General features: G+C 43.4%; 1 protein-coding gene across 1 annotated transcript in view; it reads right to left on the bottom strand.

Annotated features, from left to right (window-relative positions):
• Window positions 1-5,964: 5,964 nt before the first annotated feature.
• Window positions 5,965-19,299, bottom strand: part of LOC117355618 (enoyl-CoA delta isomerase 2, mitochondrial-like) — a 77,847-nt gene continuing 64,512 nt past the window's right edge. The window contains exons 7-8 of the mRNA XM_033934455.1: window positions 8,299-8,442; window positions 5,965-6,415 (exon numbers count right to left, since the gene is read on the bottom strand). Of these exons, the coding sequence (XP_033790346.1) occupies window positions 6,260-6,415; window positions 8,299-8,442 (300 nt within the window). The 3' untranslated portion in view covers window positions 5,965-6,259. The remainder of the gene's footprint in view (window positions 6,416-8,298; window positions 8,443-19,299) is intronic.

Here is a 19,299-nt window from a genome sequence, read left to right as displayed (position 1 = left end):
CAGATCATGGAGGCAGGGATCACACAGTTTGAAGTGCGCATGCGCAGTTGATACGCTGTGATCCCTGCCTCAGTGATCCTTAGCTCCGTGGCAGAGACATGGTATAGTACTACAGCATGTAGCGTGTGCACCATGTGCACTCGTGCGGCCTGTGGCAATTTGCAGCGCATGCGGCACTTTCCTCACCTTCCTCCAGGCTGCCAGAACACCTCTTCTTCCATATCTGACACCGGCTGACTTCATGCCGCTGCCAGGATGCCTCTTCTTCTCACTCCCGGACCAGCAGCGGCAGCAGCTATGGTCTCCTCAAGCAGCCGCGGAACATTTACTAGGCTGGCCCACTTCGATATTGTGAGTCAGGCCAGCCTAGCAAAAGGCCTGAGGCTGCACAGCCTAGCAGATGCTAGACAGGGAGAGCAGGTATGGAAAAAAATTTACTACAAGGCTATTGCTGCACAGGGGGAGCAGGGAAGGGGTGCTGCTGGACAGTGGGGAGGTAAAAGGAAGGGATAAGGGCTACTGTTGGACAGGGGGAGCAGGGAAAGGGTGCTGCTGGACACGGGGGAGGTAAAAGAAAGGGAGAAGGACTACTGCTGGACAGGAGGAGCAGGCAAGGGGTGGACAGCCGAGGAGAGAGACAGAAAGAAAGACAGACAGCGGCCAAGAAGAGAGAAAGACAGACAGACACATCTATTCTAGTATCCATTAATGTAACGGGCTTAAAGACTAGTTATGATGAGGAGAATGGTAAAAAAGAAACTAAGGGCTAGATGCACTAAAGTCAGTCGGTAATACCAACTGGATCGCTGTTGTCCGATTCTCTGACCGATTCTGGATGAGCGATTGATGCACTAACAAGTTTGTATGCAAATGATTTGCACAGAGGTGCAAATCATGTGCATACAAACCCGACTGATCAATCACTCAGTGAGTAATTGACGCATGCACAGAGTCCTAACAGCAGTGACAGGGGAAGCAGCCTCCTGTCACTACTTTTAGAGCTTCTTTTGTTTAATGGTACAGATGTCGATGAAGCCGTCCGCGCAATGTGCAGCGGCAGCAAAAAGAGCAAACAGAATGCTAGGAATGATTAAGAAGGGGATCGCAAACAGATCAGAGAAGGTTTTCATGCCGCTGTACCAGGCCATGGTACGCCCTCACTTGGAATACTGCGTCAGCACTGGTCGCCGTACATGAAGAAGGACACAGTGCTACTCAAAAGGGTCCAGAGAAGAGCGACCAAAATGGTAAAGGGGCTGGAGGAGTTGCCATATAGTGAGAGATTAGAGAAACTGGGCCTCTTCTCCCTTGAAAAGAGGAGACTGAGAGGGGACATGATTGAAACATTCAAGATAATGAAGGGAAAAGACTTAGTAGATAAAGACAGGTTGTTCACCCTCTCCAAGGTAGAAGGCACTCTCTAAAGTTAAAAGGGGATAGATTCCGTACAAACGTAAGGAAGTTCTTCTTCACCCAGAGAGTAGTAGAAAACTGGAACGCTCTTCCGGAGGCTGTTATAGGGGAAAACACCCTCCAGGGATTCAAGATAAAGTTAGATAAGCTCGTGCTGAATCAGAAGTACGCAGGTAAGGCTAGTTTCAGTTAGGGCACTGGTCTGACCTAAGGGCCGCCATGGGAGTGGACTGCTGGGCATGATGGATCACTTGTAACCCAGCAGCAGCAATTCTTATGTTCACACGTAGGGATTGATAACAGTTGTTAGCATATTCTGGTGTGGTTTTGCCACAGAATATTTTGCAATTTAATTCAAAAGCAAGGATTAAAAAATGCAATAAAAATTAGATAGGGAGGTGGGGGGAGGAACAAATGATTAAAAGTCACTGGAATTGACGAAGTGGATTCTGAAATAGCTGTGTGCTATAAGAGGCCCCATGATCCTTTTTCCCAAATTAAACTTCTCAGGCTCCTTTTACGAAGCCGCGTCAGCGGCTTTATCGCATGCAACTTTTTAGCGTGCACTAACCCCCGTGCTAGCTGAAAAACTACTGCCTGCTCAAGAGCGCAGCTGGCAAATTAGTGCGCAATATTATGCGCGTTAAATAGAGCCCCTGATGTTCCTCTCCTGGTTAGTGTTAGTTTTCAATTTTTTTTTAACCCTAGTATACGGGATATTGAAATATGATTTTGAATAATTATATTTGAAATCACTTTGGTGTGAAGAGAAAGTGTTTTTTTTGCATAACATGGAGTGATTTCACCCATTATGAAGAAGTGAAGTGATAAATACTACCTTATTTCCTTTTTTGCTGATACGTATTTTATAGGGTAGGTGTGAAGTATGTTAGATATTTTTTTATCTACCAACATAAGGTAACACAGTTAGCAACAGGCTAGACCAGGAGTGTCAAAGTTCCTCTTCGAGGGCCGCAATCCAGTCGGGTTTTCAGGATTTCCCCAATGAATATGCACCATTACCTCCCGCACCAATTCATGTGCTCCACTATGAACTAGGTCTAGAATACAATGAAAGCATACAATGAAAGCAGTGCATGCAAATAGATCTCATGCATATTCATTGGGGAAATCCTGAAAACCTGAGGAGGGACTTTGACACCCCTGGGTTAGACCTGTTGTTTTTCCCGATAGTAAAACCCATGGGTTTTTTGGTTTTTGTTTTTTTTTGCATAGCCAAGTGATGTTAGTGCATCAATCACTTGGCTACTTTGCATGGGGTTTTAGCTAATTTGCATGGCTGGATCAGAAAATGGGCGATCGAGGGGAAAAACAAGCAGTGAGTCGTTTTGTGCATCGGGTCAGTAAAAGCAATCGTTAATGCTGTGAAACAGGTTTAGCGACAATTGCTGACTTTAGTGCATCCAGCCCTTAGAGAAGCAGTTGCAAAGGTCAAGAATTTACATCAGGCGTGGATGTTATTCAAAAATACCATCATGGAAGCCCAGACTAGATATATTCCATGTATTAAAAAAGGAAGAAGGCCAAACGGCAGTTGGTGTGGTTAACAAGTGAGGTGAAGGAAGCTAAAAGAGAATTCTTTAGAAAGTAGAAGAAGGATCTGATTGAAAATAATTGTAAATAGTACAAGGAATGGCAAGTTAAATGCAAGTCACAAATAAGGAAGGCAAAGAGAGAACTTGAAAAAAAGATTGTGCTGGAAGCAAAACCACACAGTAAAGACTTTTTTTTTTTGGTATATTAAAAGCAAGAAGCCAGGAAGAAAATCAGTTGGACCACTAGATGACCAAGGGATAAAAGAGTCTTTCAGGGAAGACAAGGCCATATCGGAGAGATTAAATGAATTCTTTGCTTTGATCTTCACCAAGGAAAATGTGGGCGCTTACTGGTGCCAGAAATAGTATTCAATTATGATGAATCAGAGAAACTCAAACAAATCTCTTTAATGCTGGAAGACATAATGGGTCAATTTGACAAACTGAACAGTAGCAAATGACTGGGACCAGATAGTATACATTAGAGAATGACACGGTGGCGGTTTACCTGCGGCTACTGCTTTTAGCCGCGGGTAACCCGCCAAAAACGGGGAATGAAAATTAGCAGCCTCTGCGGGGACGGGGACAAGGCCATCACCGCCCCATGGAGTGGTGAATGGTCTTGTCACCGCAGTGAGGCATAAAGGATTGTGCGGTCCCCGAAGCCCCCACCCGCCCGCCGGCTCGATCATTTAACCAGCTTCCTCTCTCCACCTCACCTTAGTTTGCTGGCTTTCTTTTTCGGCGACTGGAACGCTTTCAAAAGAGCCGCGCATGCGCGGCTGCTCAGTATTCAATCTTCTGCTCTGACCCAACCGGAAACAGGAAGTTGCAGCAGAGCAGAAGATTGAACTTTGAGCAGCCGCGCATGCGCGGCTCTTTGAAAGCGTGCCAGTCGCCGAAAAAGAAAGCCGGCAAACTTAGGAGAGCTGGAGAGAGGAAGCTGGTTAAACGATTGAGCCGGCATGCGGGTGGGGGCTGCGGGGACCGCGTGTTCCGGCTCACACAAGGAAGGAGGGGGTGAAAGGGAAAAGTTTATCTTCCTTGGAAATGTGGAAGGCAGAGTGGGGAGAAAACGCTGGAAGGGAAGAAGAAGACAGATGCCAGACTATGGGGGATCGTAGGGAAGAAGATGAGTGTTAGACCAATTGGAGGGGGGGTGAAGGGAGAGGCACAGTAACAGCAAATGGAAGACACAGAGAGAAGACACAGAGTGGATGGAAGGAATTGAATGAGAAGATGTGGAAAGCAGAAACCAGACAACAAAGGTAGAAAAAAAAATTATATTTATTTATTTATTTTTTGCTTTAGGATAAAGTAGTATATTAGTTGTGTTGATAAAAATTTATAAACAAAACCCTGCCAGCTGAACATCTCTTTCTCTGGTTCAGCAGCAGGAACTTTGATTTATAAGAAAGGAATAAGCTAAATATTGCAGTACTAAGGCTTATATGGATGCTGCGGGGACGGTGACGGGGCGGTGAATGGGATGGCAGTGGTGGTGACGGGGCGGTGAAGGGAACGGCGGTGATGGGGCGGTGCAGAGGATGGTGGGCCGGGGACGGTGCAGTGACAGGGACAGATTTTTTCCCCGTGTCATTCTCTAGTATACATCCCAGAGTGCTGATAGAAGTGATAAATGAACTTGCAGAGCTATTCTTTGTAATTTGTAATTTTTCTTTAAAATCCAGCATCGTGGCCAATGTGACACTGATTTTTTAAAAGGGTTCCAGAGGTGATTCGGAAAGTTATAGACTGGTGAGTCTGAGGTTGGTGCCCAGCAAAATGGTAGAGACTATTAAGAACAAATTTACAAAACATATACATAAACACGGATTAATGAGAGGGAAAGCCAACAAGGATATAGTCGAGGGAAATCTTGGCTCACCAATCTACTGCATTTCTTTGAAAGGGTGAATGAACATGTGGATAAAGGTTAGCGGGCTAATATTGTGTATTTTAAATGATAAAATAGGCTTCCAGAACCAGCCTGATTAGCGCACCAATGCTGATCCACAAATTCACACTTGCTCTGAAGAAAAAGTAATTTTGTGCCTGTTCCCTAGATATGGACAGTGTGCATTTTAGAAAATATATGCACATGTGCTGCTTAGTTCTGCCTAAACTATGTCTATATGCAGATCATGTAAATGTAGATGCCCACTGGGGAACTGGGTTTGATTCACACTGCAACCTTAAGGTTAGTGCGGTGGGCTGGGGATCTGGGTTTGATTCCTATTGCAGCTCCTTGTGACCCTTGGGCAAGTCCACTGTCCCAGGTACATAACTTAGGGCTTCTTTTACAAAGCCATGCTATTGGCTGCTATGTGGCAAACATTCCAATTGGAGTGATTACGGTACCTCAGCAGCAGCCGATAGCATAGCTTTGTAAAAGGGGTTGGAGGTTGGGGGTAAGACTGGGAGCCCACTAGGGACAGAAAAAGCACCTGCTTATAGTATATGTAAACCGCTTTGACTGTACACACAGAAAGGCGATATATCAAATCCATGACACTTTACTTCCATGCATATGAGGGCATGCAATTTTATAAAAGCTTTTTTTGTATGTAAAACAGGCTATAAGTGCAGAAAAAGCTTTATAAAATTACAATGGGGTAAATTTATAAAGCTTTTCTATATGCAAATCCTATTTTATATATAGAAATTGGCTCTTTTAAAATTTCTGAATAGGCATACATGTGTAAAAATTTGGTACATCACAACATTATGCTTACTTTTACTCAGTCTATACCTAGGCACTCCCAGAGCAGAGGTAAATTTGGGCAAGAGGGTCTCTTGGGAATAGTTCTGCTAGTCTATTCTATAAAACCACATAAGTGCCTAATTTCCTTTTATATAATGGGCATTTTAAAAATTTCTTAGTGTCAAGTTTCAAGTTTTATTAAAATTTTGATTCAATCACAATATCATGATTTCAAAGCGATTTACAAATAAAAGTAAGGGTCCATATTATTTAAAATACATTGGAGACCAAGACATTACAAACTTACACGTAAGGGAAGTGGGAGGAACTACAATAGGTATTGAAAAGAAAAGGTCAAAACATGAGGAAGGTAAGACTTTGTTTTAGAAAGATGCACTAGGAAGTCTCGTATAGGTCAGAACGATGGAAGGATAAAAGTTTCTTTGTCACCTTGTTATTCCTCTCCAGATGAAGGACCTTGACCTAAATCTACTATTGAATTTCTAAATTTCTACTATGCATCCAAATTTGCTGAAATATTGTGACCTTCTGTGTTTCATATTGTTAATGTCAGTAACAATGGCAATCACAGTTTTGATTTCTTCTTAAGAAGACAAGCTGTAGCAGTCTTGAATTCTTCTGACAGCCAGATCTTCACTATTTGTTCAACCTCCTGGGTGCTGGTGGCATGCAGCTTCTCCTTGTGCATACCTCGAATCAACTGTTTTGATAACACCAAACACTGGCAATAAAGAGTACACTATTATTATGAATGGAAACACTGGGAAATCTAAAAGAAATATTAATTCTTTAGGGATTTTTATGCACATTTCATCAAATTTGTAATTGGAACTAGCCCTGGACGATTATAGTGTCCAACTCTATATTTTCAGCAGAATCAGATCACAATGGACCCAATATTCAGTGCTATTTAGATGGCCGGGAAAGGCTCCCAGCTGTCTAAATAGCACAAGGCAAGCTAGCCGCCAATATTTTTCGGAAGATAGCTGGCTCTCTCACACTGAATATCCAGTTTAGCGGATTGACTAGTTATGTTGCCAAATAGTCAGCGGACAAATATTGATATACTACCAAGTTACAGCTACAAACTTATAGGTGACAATTTTGTAACTTATATGCACCTAACCTTTATAACCATAAATTATTTTCCAATATAATGGTCGTCTATTATAGCATTGTCGGATTATCAGTTGGGGATGGGAGGAGATTTCAGTATCACAGCAGACTCATTGTTGGACTGCAATCCACCACATGACAGACAAAAAAATTATGAGAACAAGGGAATTAATTTTATAGTTAGGTATTTGGGGGCTACTGATGCTTGGATTATCTTACACCCCCCAAAAAAAATATTATACCTTTTATTCTAATCCACAAAAAATGATGATAGGCTTGACAAAGCCATAGCCGACAAACTGAACACGTTTTTTGCGTCTGTATTTACAGAAGAGGATATACGCAATATACCGGAAGCTGACAGGCTATACCTAGGAAACGAAGACGGGAAACTGAGTGGGTTGACGGTCAGTCTAGAATAGGTATGCAGGCAGATTGACAGGCTTAAAAACAACAAATCCCCTGGACTGGATGGCATCCATCCGAGGGTAATGAAGGAACTGAAAGGGGTTATAGCTGAACTGCTTCAACTAATGATTAAGAAGAGGATCACAAACAGATCAGAGAAGGTTTTCATGCTGCTGTACCGGGCCATGGTATGCCCTCACCTGGAATACTGCGTCCAGCACTGGTCACTGTACTTGAAGAAGGACATGGTACTACTCAAAAAGGTCCAGAGAAGAGCGACTAAAATGGTTAAGCGGCTGGAGGAGTTGTCGTACAACGAGAGATTAGAGAAATTGGGCCTCTTCTCCCTTGAAAAGAGGAGACTGAGAGGGGACATGATTGAAACGTCCAAGATAATGAAGGGATTAGACTTAGTAGATAAAGACAGGTTGTTCACCCTCTCCAAGGTAGGGAGAATGAGAGGGCACTCTCTCAAGTTAAAAGGGGATAGATTTCCTTACAAACATAAGGAAGTTCTTTTTCACCCAGAGAGTGGTAGAAAACTAGAACACTCTTCCGGAGGCTGTCGTAGGGGAAAACACCCTCCAGGGATTCAAGACAAAGTTAGACAAGTTCCTGCTAGACCAGAATGTACGAAGGTAAGGTTAGACTCAGTTAAGGCTCAGGTCCTTGACCTGGGGGCTGCTGTGTGAGCGGACTGCTGGGCACGATGGACCACTGGTCTGACCCAGCAGCAGCAATTCTTATGTTAAGTTAAAATACCTTATAGTAACTGGGTAATAAAATCATAGTGCTTCAAACTTGCTTATACAGTATCACGAGAAGTACCAATTGTAATGTAATGTAATTTATTTCTTATATACCGCTAAACTCCGTTAGGATTCTAAGCGGTTTACAGAAAAATAGACAATAGGGTGCATTAAAATTATAAGTAAAATAGGTACTTAGAAATTCCCTTGTGGTATATTTGAATCTATTATTCTTATTGGAATTTTATTTAATTATCCATTGTAACAGATTTCTTAAGTGGAATTAATATTTCATATGTCCTCATACATTTTAAGATGATTTAATACTAACGTTTTTTGGGAGCTTTGCATAAGCTTTCAGCCTTGTCCAAACTTCCTTCTGGAAAGTGCTGTGAGGGAAAACTTCAGTCACAAGTCCCCACTTGCATGCTTCCACAGCAGTCAATTTTTTGTTAAAAAGAAGCATCTCTTTAGCCTAAAATAAAGAAAGATGTTAAGTATCAGAAGTCTGGTCACATTAAAAAATGTATTTGTTGCCATTTGCTGTTTGAAATGAACTAGAAATGAATTATGTACAGTTTGTAATGGAAAATTCATCCAAACTCCTTCATAGTCGGCACTTACAGGAACCCCAGGTTATAATCTCTTTAGAAAAAAATACCAAGGATAAACTCAGAATAGAAACTGGACTACTCAAACTGCTCTTTCCTGTCTGGAAGCAACTGCTTCAGAGCAGAAGACTTTTCTGTGCATTTATAGAAGAATTTAGATTCTGTACAATCTTCCATAAGCTCACCATCTAATTTTATACCCATAGAAACATAGAAACATAGAAAGTGACGGCAGAAAAAGGCCGAGGCCCATCGAGTCTGCCCACACCGCTGACCCACCCCCCCTATTTAATCACTCTCTGATGACCTTTCCCTCCTAGAGATCCGACATGAGTATCCCATCTGTTCTTAAAATCCGGCACGCTGCTGGCCTCGATCACCTGCACTGGGAGCTTGTTCCAGCTGTCAACCACTCTTTCGGTGAAGAAATATTTCCTGGTGTCGCCATGAAACTTCCCGCCCTTTATTTTCAGCGGGTGTCCTCTTGTGGCGGAGGGTCCTTTAAGAAGGAAAATATCATCTTCTCCCTCGATACGACCAGTGACATACTTAAACGTCTCAATCATGTCTCCTCTCTCCCTGCGTTCTTCGAGAGAGTATAGCTGCAATTCGTATGATAGATCTTTAAGCCCCGAGACCATCCTGGTGGCCATCCGCTGTACCGACTCGACTCTCAGTACATCTTTACGGTAATGTGGCCTCCAGAATTGTACGCAGTACTCCAGATGAGGCCTCACCATGGTTCTGTACAAGGGCATTAGGACGTCGGGCTTCCGACTAACAAAGCTTCTCCGGATACAACCCAACATTTGCCTAGCCCTGGATGAGGCCTTCTCCACTTGATTGGCTGTTTTCATGTCTTCACTGATGATCACCCCTAAATCCCGTTCTGTAGTCCTTGCTAAGGTTTTACCATTTAATGTGTACGTTCTGCACGGATTATTGTTGCCCAGGTGCATGACCTTGCATTTGTTAGCGTTGAAGCTAAGCTGCCAGGTCGAGGACCAATGTTCCAATAAAACCAGGTCTTGCGTCATGCTGTCGGACAGACTGCCGTTACCCACAATGTTACATAGTTTGGCATCATCGGCGAATAATGCTATTTTACCTTGAAGCCCCTGAGTCATGTCTCTTACGAATATGTTGAAAAGGATCGGGCCCAAGACCGAGCCCTGCGGCACCCCACTGGTCACTTCCGTCGTTTTAGAGATGGTACCATTAACCACCACCCTCTGAGTTCTTCCACTCAGCCAATCGTGGACCCATGCTGTAAATGTTTCACCTAATCCCATTGATTTCATCTTGCCCAATAGCCTGCGGTGGGGGACGCTATCAAAGGCTTTGCTGAAGTCCAAGTACACGATGTCCAGGGATTCTCCCATATCTAGTTTCCTTGTTACCCAGTCAAAGAAACTAATGAGATTGGATTGACAGGACCTACCCTTGGTGAATCCATGTTGGTGGGGATCGCGTAGTTCCTCCTCATCTAGTATCATGTCTAATTTGCGTTTGATGAGTGTTTCCATGAGTTTGCACACTACCGATGTGAGACTTACCGGTCTGTAATTCGTAGCCTCTGTCCTACAACCCTTTTTGTGCAGAGGAACGACGTTAGCTGTTTTCCAGTCCAAGGGCACTATTCCCGTGCTCAGGGACAGATTGAAGAGTATTGATAACGGCTCCGCTAGGACGTCCCTGAGCTCTCTGAGCACCCTGGGATGTAGATTGTCCGGCCCCATTGCTTTGTTCACCTTGAGTCTTGATAATTCGTCATAGAAGTCTCCGGATGTAAACTCTAAATCCCGAAACGGATCTTCTGAACTTTGCTTTACCTGCGACTGTGGACCTGACCCCGGTGCCTCACATGTGAAAACAGAGCAAAAATATTCATTTAGTAGTTCGGCTTTGTCTGAATCTGATTCTACATATTTCCCATCTGATTTCCTAAGGCGCACTATCCCATCAGTGTTTCTTTTTCTGTCACTAATATACCTGAAGAAGGATTTGTCGCCCTTCTTAATGTTCCTTGCTAGGTTTACCTCAGCTTGATGCTTGGCCTCTCTGACTGCCGCTTTCACCGCTGCAGCTTTGGCCATGTATTCCAATTTAGCCTCTCTTGTCTCTGAATGTTTGTAAGAAATGAATGCTGATTTCTTTTCTTTACAGAGATCTGAAATCTCTGCGGTGAACCATTGGGGTCTATTGTTTCTTCGCCGTTTGCTTGCTGATGTGATGTATCGGTTCGTTGCTACATGTAGGGTAGATTTCAAGGTTGACCACATATTCTCCATATTATTGGCCACAGCTTGGATTTGTAGTGTGTGATGGACGAAATCTCCCATGCGTTTGAAGTCAGCGCCTCGAAAGTTGAGTACTCTGGTTGCCGTGCTTGATCTAGTGAAATCTTTCTTGAGGTTGAACCATATCATGTTGTGGTCACTGGAGGCTAACTTATCGCCTACTGAGACCTCTGATACGCTTTCTCCGTTGGTGAGTACCAGGTCCAATATCGCCTGTGCCCTAGTGGGCTCTGATACCAGTTGTTTGAGTTGTGCTCCTTTAATTGTGGATAATAGCATTCTACTGGCGCTGGTTGTCGCTGTGAGCGTGTTCCAATCTGCATCCGGCATTTTGAAGTCCCCTAGCAGTACTGTGTCCCCCCTTAGAGTGATATTCTCTATGTCATGGATTAATTCTATGTCTTTGTTTTCCAGCTGTCTTGGTGGTCTATAAATTACACCAAGATACAGACACTTTTCTTTGCCTCTGGCTAGGTTTACCCAGAGGGATTCTCCGGAGTACTTGACCTCCGTGATTCTCGTAGTTTTAATGTCCTCCCTAAGTGTATAGTGCTACCCCTCCTCCTAACTTGCCCTCTCTGTCTCGACGAAGTAAGTAGCCATATCCCACCCATGAGAGTCCGTGAACCAACTTTCGGAAATAGCCACCACTTCTAGGTCAGCATTTATTATCTCGGTCTCCAGCTCAAGGATTTTATTGCCTAAACTGTGTGCATTGACATACATAGCTCTCCATGCCTTGTGATTGTTAGGACCCTGTGTTATTTTGCCCCCTAATGAATTGTTTGCAATGTGAGCATTTATTGCGGACTCAGAATTAATTGTAATGTGAGTACTTACCTCGGACTTGGTATTGTTAGTATTATTAGCAAAGTGAGCACTTACCTCAGACTCAGACCCAATGCAATGGGGGGGGGGGGAGATAAGTGTCTTGCCCAAGATTACAAGGAAATCAGTGGGAGTTGAACCAGGCTTCCCTGGTTATCAGTTTAGTGTTGTAACATAAATTTTTAAACTCTCTGGGTTCTCTCATCAAAAGACAGTACATTTTACACCATCTGAAGAATCTGGCAGTAGACATTGCTGTATTATAGAAGCTGAAACTAGCTCCAGCAGAGATGTTAAAACTCAAATGAGGATCCTGGGGATGGTATATTTTTCATCTGGGGGATGGGGTGGGGGAAAAAAAAAAAAAGGGATGTAGCAATCTTAGTGAACCAAACTCTACCTTTTGTTGTGTATGGGTCTGGGGGGAGATACTTAGGTATGTCTGACTTGCTGGATGGTTAGACACATGGGAATTTACTCTCCATAATGTGTACGCTCTAGTAGAATGAAAGAACACATTCTTCTCAGATTTGTTTAAATCAATCCACCAACACACAGTTGGGGACCTTATCACTGGAGGAGGTATGAACACAACTTTGAGTAAATTAGATAGTATGGGAAGGTAATCTCATAACAAGTTCTCTTCTTAGCTGTGCTCTAGAAGATGTATGGCGGGTGTATAACCTCACTGAGAAACAATATGTACATGTTATTCAGGGAAATATCAATCTTACTCTCAGATTGATGTTTTTTTGGGGGGTGGCAGAGAGAGAATTATGGGAATGTGGACAGACCTGGTGGTTCATCCTATCTCTCTATCAGATCAAGCTGCTATTACAGGAAGAAATTGTAATTTTGAGGGAAGGAACCGGAGGGGTTCATAGAGAGCGAACGTTAGGCTACTCAATAATCCTTCCACTCAAAAATTGTTGAGGGAGAGATAGGATGAATTTTTGGCCTTAAAAAACAATGGAGAAATTTCAATGGGTACTTTGTGAGATTCAAGTAAAGCATATATGAAGGGTATCCTGATTCAGAAATCTGCAAGGGTTAAAAAACAAAAGATTGCTCAAAGGCAGGGAGTGGGTGGATAATCTTGCACTCTTGTAGAAAACCCTTGACAGGCACCCTTCTCAATTACTCAGAGACAGGATAAAACTAATTAAACACCAATTAGAGGAGTTGGACACAGAATAGACAGAATATGCAATAAGGAGATTAAAAAGATTTTTTTTTAATTCGGGAATAAAACCGGGAAATTGCCGGCATGCCAATCGAAAAACAAACAAAGTGAAAGATGGGTGACCAACATCTTATCTTCCTCTGGGCACAACAAAACGTCACATACAGGTATCGCCCAAGAGTTCAAGAAATTTTATCAAACTATATACTTCTGAGCTTGTAAGTATAAGGGTGACATAAGGGGCTTTCTTTATAAGCTTAAAATCCCTAAGGTGGAAGATAAGGATATAACTTCCCTATTATACTCTTTGAGGTGATTAAAGTGATAACTCATTTGCTGGTGGGGAAATTCCCAGGGGAGGATAGATTTCTGACAGAATACTACTGCAAACTAATGAATGAATCAATCTGTCTCCCTAATTCTCACTCAATTGTTCAATGAAATTAATAACGGAGCAAAGCTCCCAGGTTCCATGTATAAGGAAAATGTAGTTCTTTCAAAATCAGGGAAAGACCCTTCTCTCTTAGTTAGTTATAGATCCTCACCTTGTTGAACAATGATATAAAAATATTTGCAAAAATTCTGGCAAATAGACAGGAACACATTCTCCCTAATTTGATACATCATGATCAGACAGGATTCAGGCAAGCACTGAAGAGGGTGAGATTTATATTCTCAGCACATTGTTTTGTAATATGCTCAAATACAAGAGTTGTTGGATGTAAAAATTCCATTTTAATAATATCTTCAGGGCTCAGATTTTCTTCAGAAACCCTCTGTTAAGGAGAGGCTACACAGAGAATCCATGGCCATAGAAGTGGTGGTGTTCAAATCCCAATCTAGGAAACAACTCTTAGCTTGAATCTATGGGACTCTGGATAAGCTTTATCCAATGAGAAGATAACCCTCAGAGAGGAAATGGGAGGAATGGCTGGGAGAAATGTTGGATAAAGAATTTTGGCCCAGCATCTATAAATATGCTTATAAAGGTACTCCTATTATAAATTATAATCAACTCCAATTTCCAGTTGTATACCTGGTGGAATGGTAACCTGGAGCAGAGCACCCCCTCCTCCAGGCAGTGGGAAGGTGCGTGGAGTTGTGGGGTTTTGGCCCACCTGTGCTCAGCTGTCGACTCTTCTAATCCCCTGTTCTGGAACAGGAAGTGGGTGTCAGAGGGGGAAAGTGGACCGCAATTCTATGACCACTCCACCTCCTCCATCTCCCTGAAACTCGGGCAGACTGCCCCAACTTCCTTGCCCTTGGTACACTACTGCCAATTTCAATTGTTACACAGGACATACTGGACACCATTCCAAGTGGAAAAAGTGTACCACTTTGGCCTAGGTCTGTGCTTGAGGAGCTGTGGACAGAAAGGCTCACTGGAGCATATATGTTTAAAAAAAAAAAAAAGCTTACATATTAGGCTTCATACCGAATGAACACCGCAGTCCAAATCTTCGTTGGGAACATCAAACCCATTGATTCTAGTGGCAAAAATGAGCATAGCCAGTGCATGGAAAGATTTTGCAGAACTCCATGAAGACATGGAAAATGACAATTAGAGAACTGAAGTCCTTTGATAAAATCACCAAGGATCTCCAAGGCAAGAGCCAAGAACATGACCAATTTTGGATCATCTTTAACATTTGAACCCTTTCCAAACTAATTCCTAAAGAGCCTTTTGCTTGTTAGTTTTGGCTAAAACACAAGTCATGAAATAACTATATTGTTAGTCCTTTGCCGCTCACTGTTGTGCTGTATCTTGTTCCACACCAAACTTTGCATTTGGGTTTCTGAATGTGTATATAGTGAAAGCATAAGAGTAGGGGAGAGGGTCAGAAAGGGGAGGGGAGAGGGGAAGGAGGAAGAAGAGGGGCAGAAGGAGGAAGATAGGTGTCAATGGGTTTAGGGTGGCATTGGAGAGTACCTATTGATATACAAGACTCTGCAAGGATTGGTATTATCTAGGCAATGCAAAACTCCTAATGTTGACCTATTACTTGTTGTTTGTTTTCTATAAATCACAATAAAGATTACAGTTTAAAAACATCCAAAAATATTCATTTGGTAAGCATAAGGTTGCAACTGTCTGGTTTTGCAAAGCCAGGCTGGCTGCCAGCAGACCCTTAAAACCAGCATTCAAAAAGTCTTTTTTTTTCTTGCTATTCCAGGCTCCCTGCCCCACAGCTTGGCAGCTCTCTTTCTGGAAGATCTTTCCTCCATTCCCTCCCCTCTCCAGCAGCATCACTTCTGCCTTCATAGTGCTGGTAAAACCAAGTCACAGGCAGCACTAAAGACATGCTGCTTCTGGCTTCCCCAGTGTTTCTCTCTGCTTGGTCCCATACATAGAAAGTTACATAAAAAAGGTGGAACGAAGCAGAGAGAAGCACTGAGGCAGCCAGAAGCAGTGCATCTTTAGTGCTGCCCACAACTTGTTGGTTTTCGAGGACTAGGAAGGGGAAAGGGGGTAGATGGCGGACACATAGTGAGAGAGAGGGAGAGCTGCCAGACTTACAGGATTGGGGAAGGAGAAGAAGAGTTGTTCCCATTGGTGCAAACCCATGGGATGGCAGAGAGGATGTTAGACAATTGGGGAGGAGAAATGCTAGACCCATGTGATGGAGAGGGAGAGATGCCAGACATTTGGGGGAGGGTGTTGTCAGACCTTCAGGATGGAGTGGGGGTAGAGAAGAAGAGATGGTATTCCCATTGATAAGGAGGAGGGGGAAGGCCAGACCTATTTGGCTTTTAGACTGTAAGCTGACCCTTGGTGCAGGGTAGAAAATTTTAATAAACCTGGAAAGTTTCTGATATGCTATGATAGTTCACTGTGGCTAAAAGTATTTTCCTGCTGATTTTTGTTTGTACTCAGTGTCTGGTGCATCTTGTTGCAGTATCCAACAATAGTCAGCCAGCATTGATGGATCCAGTTGCCCTGATATCTTTTTTCTATAGTGGCAATGTCCTGGTGAAACCTTTTGCCATATTCGTTGCCGACTGCACCAAGATTGCGGGGAAGAAGTCCTGGTGTGAATGTAGAAAATGCATCTTCAGTGATATGTTGCACTTTATGGTTTTGTATGTTTTAAGAAGCTTGTCAACCAGTTGAATATAGTTTGGTGCTCTAACTGCCAAGAAAATTCTTAACATCATTAGAAAAAAGGGTTAGGTGGTTTTTTGTTTTTTTTTGGATAATAGGTCAATTTTCAGCCTTTTATTTTTGCACATAAAGTGTCAAAATTTCTAGATGTTTAAGTATAAAAGATCAAATTCATAAATTATTTAAGCAATTAATTCAACACCCTAACTTATCAATTTTCTCAAGTAATGAATAAATAGATAAATAAACTAGGAGGATGGAGTATCATACAGGGACCATCAGCTCAGTGCATAGAACCTCTTATAACATATATGTTATTTGAAGTCCTTATTCTGATTTAAAGCAATGGCTTATAATCTACAACAATCCTCTATCTCACCCTTAAACCTCCTTCACTTTATTAGATTATTTGTAACTAAGATAATAAATTGACAATTGACCTATTATCCAAAAAACCCAACAACCCTTTTTTCTAATGATTTGATCTATTGTGGTTTGGATATCTAGTGCAGTGTTTTTCAACCGCTGTTCCGCGGCACACTAGTGTGCCGCGAGATGTTGCCTGGTGTGCCGCAGGGCCGCCGGGCCCGGAGCTGACAGGGGACCCGAGGCAGGGGCGCCAGTAGCTCGCCAAGGCAAAGTGAGTCGATCACCCAGGACTCACTTTGTCTTGGCGATCTAATCTATCGAGCCGACAAGTCTTCTTCTCCCCGATGTCAATTCTGCAGTTGGAGAGGAAGTTCGGGCCAGCCAATCGCTGCCTGGCTGGGCGGAACTTCCTCTCTGATTGCAGAATTGACGTCAGGGAGAGCATGCGTCGGCGTCGGCTTTGGGGCCTGTTATCCATTGGTGGGTCCTGTTCCCCGATGGCAGCGGCAGTGGCTTGGGGAACGGCAGGGAGAAAGAAAGAAAGGGGGCAGGCAGGGAGACAGAAGGAAAGAAGAGAAACAGAAAAAAAGAAAGAAAGGTCAGGGAGAGAGGAAGAAAAAGTTGGGGGAGGGAATGAGGTGTGGAGGAGAGAAAGCATACAGGCTGATAGAAGGGAAGAAAGATTGGATGCACAGTCAGAAGAAGAAAGTGCAACCAGAAATCACCAGACAAGGTAGGAAAAATGATTTTATTTTAAATTTAGCAAAGTGGAGGCAGTATTACCACAGTTTTCAAAGGAATTTGCCCAAATAACTTAATAGTTAACTGGGTAAATTCCCAGAGATGAAAACTTCCCTTCACTTACTATGCACAGTTCTGAATTTATATCTGCTGTCTATATTTTACAATATGGTCACCTTTTACTAAACCGCAATAGTGGTTTTTAGCGCAGGGAGCCTATGAGCGTCAAGAGCAGCGCTGGGCATTCAGCGCAGCTCCCTGCGCTAAAAACTGCTATTGTGGTTTAATAAAAAGGATGGAGGGTATATTTGTCTATTTTTGTATGCTATAAAAACCAAATACAGAGAGAGACTGAGAGCTGTTGACGAAGAGCTACGTGTGTGTCTTTCTTCGATTCCAGCCAGAATATCAGCTTTGTGTTCAGCCAAACAGGCCCAGGTTTCGCATTGAATAAAGTATTTTATAATTTTTATAATTTTTATTTCGTAATAAAGTAATTATAAAATACTTTCTTTGTGTTTATTTGATTCCTATTCAAGAGAATTACTTTATATATAGTCAATATAGGCAGAGAGTTAAATTTTTTAACATTTTCTAATGGTGGTGTGCCTCGTGATTTTTTTCATGAAACAAGTGTGCCTTTGCCCAAAAAAGGTTGAAAAACACTGAGAATGTCTATTTGAATATCAAGAAAATTCTTAATGACATCCTTGAATGCTTTCCAGGCAATTTTCTCTAGCCTGACTAGCAGATCTTCAAATCTCTCATCATTGATAACGTGTCTGATCTGTGGACCTTGGATTACGAGCATAATCCGTTCCAGGAGCATGCTCGTAATCCAAAATGCTCGTTTATCAAAGCGAGTTTCCCCATAGGAAATAATGGAAACTCGCTTTGATAGGTTCCCACCCTCCACCCACTCCTGAGGCCAGCACGCTGCTCCCCCCCCCACGAGAATCGGCATTGCTCCCCCCGAAGGCCCCCCGCGAACCGGCACCCTCCCCCCCGTGAACTGGCACCCTCCCCCCCCATCGGGCACCCCCCTGCCACTATCAGGCACCCCCCCGCCGCGACCTGAGGTCCCCCCAACCAACCCAAACCCTCTTCTTACTTTGATGTAGTCTCCGCACCTGCACCAGCATATCCTGTGCTGTGCTGTGCCGGTGCCCGAAAATTTGCCTCCGGTGCTGGGCCTTGAGCATGTGCGCATGCTCAAAGCCTGAGAGTTCATGTTGGACGTGAGAGTTCACGTTGGACGTGAACTCTCAGGCCTTGAGCATGCGCACATGCTCAAGGCCCAGCACTGGAGGCAGATTTTCGGGCACCGGCACAGCACAGCACAGCAAAGCACATGCTGGTGCAGGGGCGGAGGCTACATCAAAGTAAGAAGAGGGTTTGAGTGGGTTGGGGGGACCTCAGGTCGCGGCGGGGGGGTGCCCGATGGCGGCGGGGGTGGGTGCCCGATGGCAGCAGGGGGTGTCCGATGGCGGCGGGGGGGAGTGCCGGTTCGCAGGGGGGGCGCTCGCAAATCAAGGCGCACTCGGTTTACGAGGCACCAAGTTTGCAAATGTTTTGCTCGTCTTGCAAAACACTCGCAAACCGGTGCACTCGTAAACCGAGGTACCACTGTACTTTGTTTATCCAAGCTACATTCCAAGTAGCAGAGCTATTACTTTAAGATCACCGCAGATGTTCCATGTTTTCATATGTTTCTTTCATGTGTGCAGCATAGCCAATAGGTTTCGACGGGTAGACATTGCCATTGTGTAATAAAAAAGCCTTGAGGCTTAACACTGATGAATCAATAAAAAGACACCACTCCTGTGGGTCACGCATACAGCCCAAAGCTGTGAACAACCTTTTAATGTCAGTGCAGATATAGAGGTGCAAAGAAATTTGTTAAATCATCTTGGTGGCTTCGAAAGACAGAAATTTTCATACCTAGTGAGAGCAAACACCTTCCCTGCAGTCTTGAACCCAATAATTCTGCTTTTGCTTATGACAAACCTAAGTCCCTGACCAGGTCATTTAATTCTGACTGTGTTGTAAGATGAGGCTCATCAGACATACATGGTTCAAAATCAGGATCAATGTCACTGTCAGTGTTTAGCTGGTGCTTTGTCAGTTTCATCTAAGCTCCATTTCTCTGGTGGCTTCGGTACCGTAAGACTGTCATCATGAGGTGCTGGTCTCATGG

Source organism: Geotrypetes seraphini, chromosome 2 (assembly GCF_902459505.1).
Source record: "Geotrypetes seraphini chromosome 2, aGeoSer1.1, whole genome shotgun sequence".
Taxonomy (NCBI): Eukaryota; Metazoa; Chordata; class Amphibia; order Gymnophiona; family Dermophiidae; genus Geotrypetes; species Geotrypetes seraphini.
This window is presented reverse-complemented; position numbering and strand designations above follow the sequence as displayed.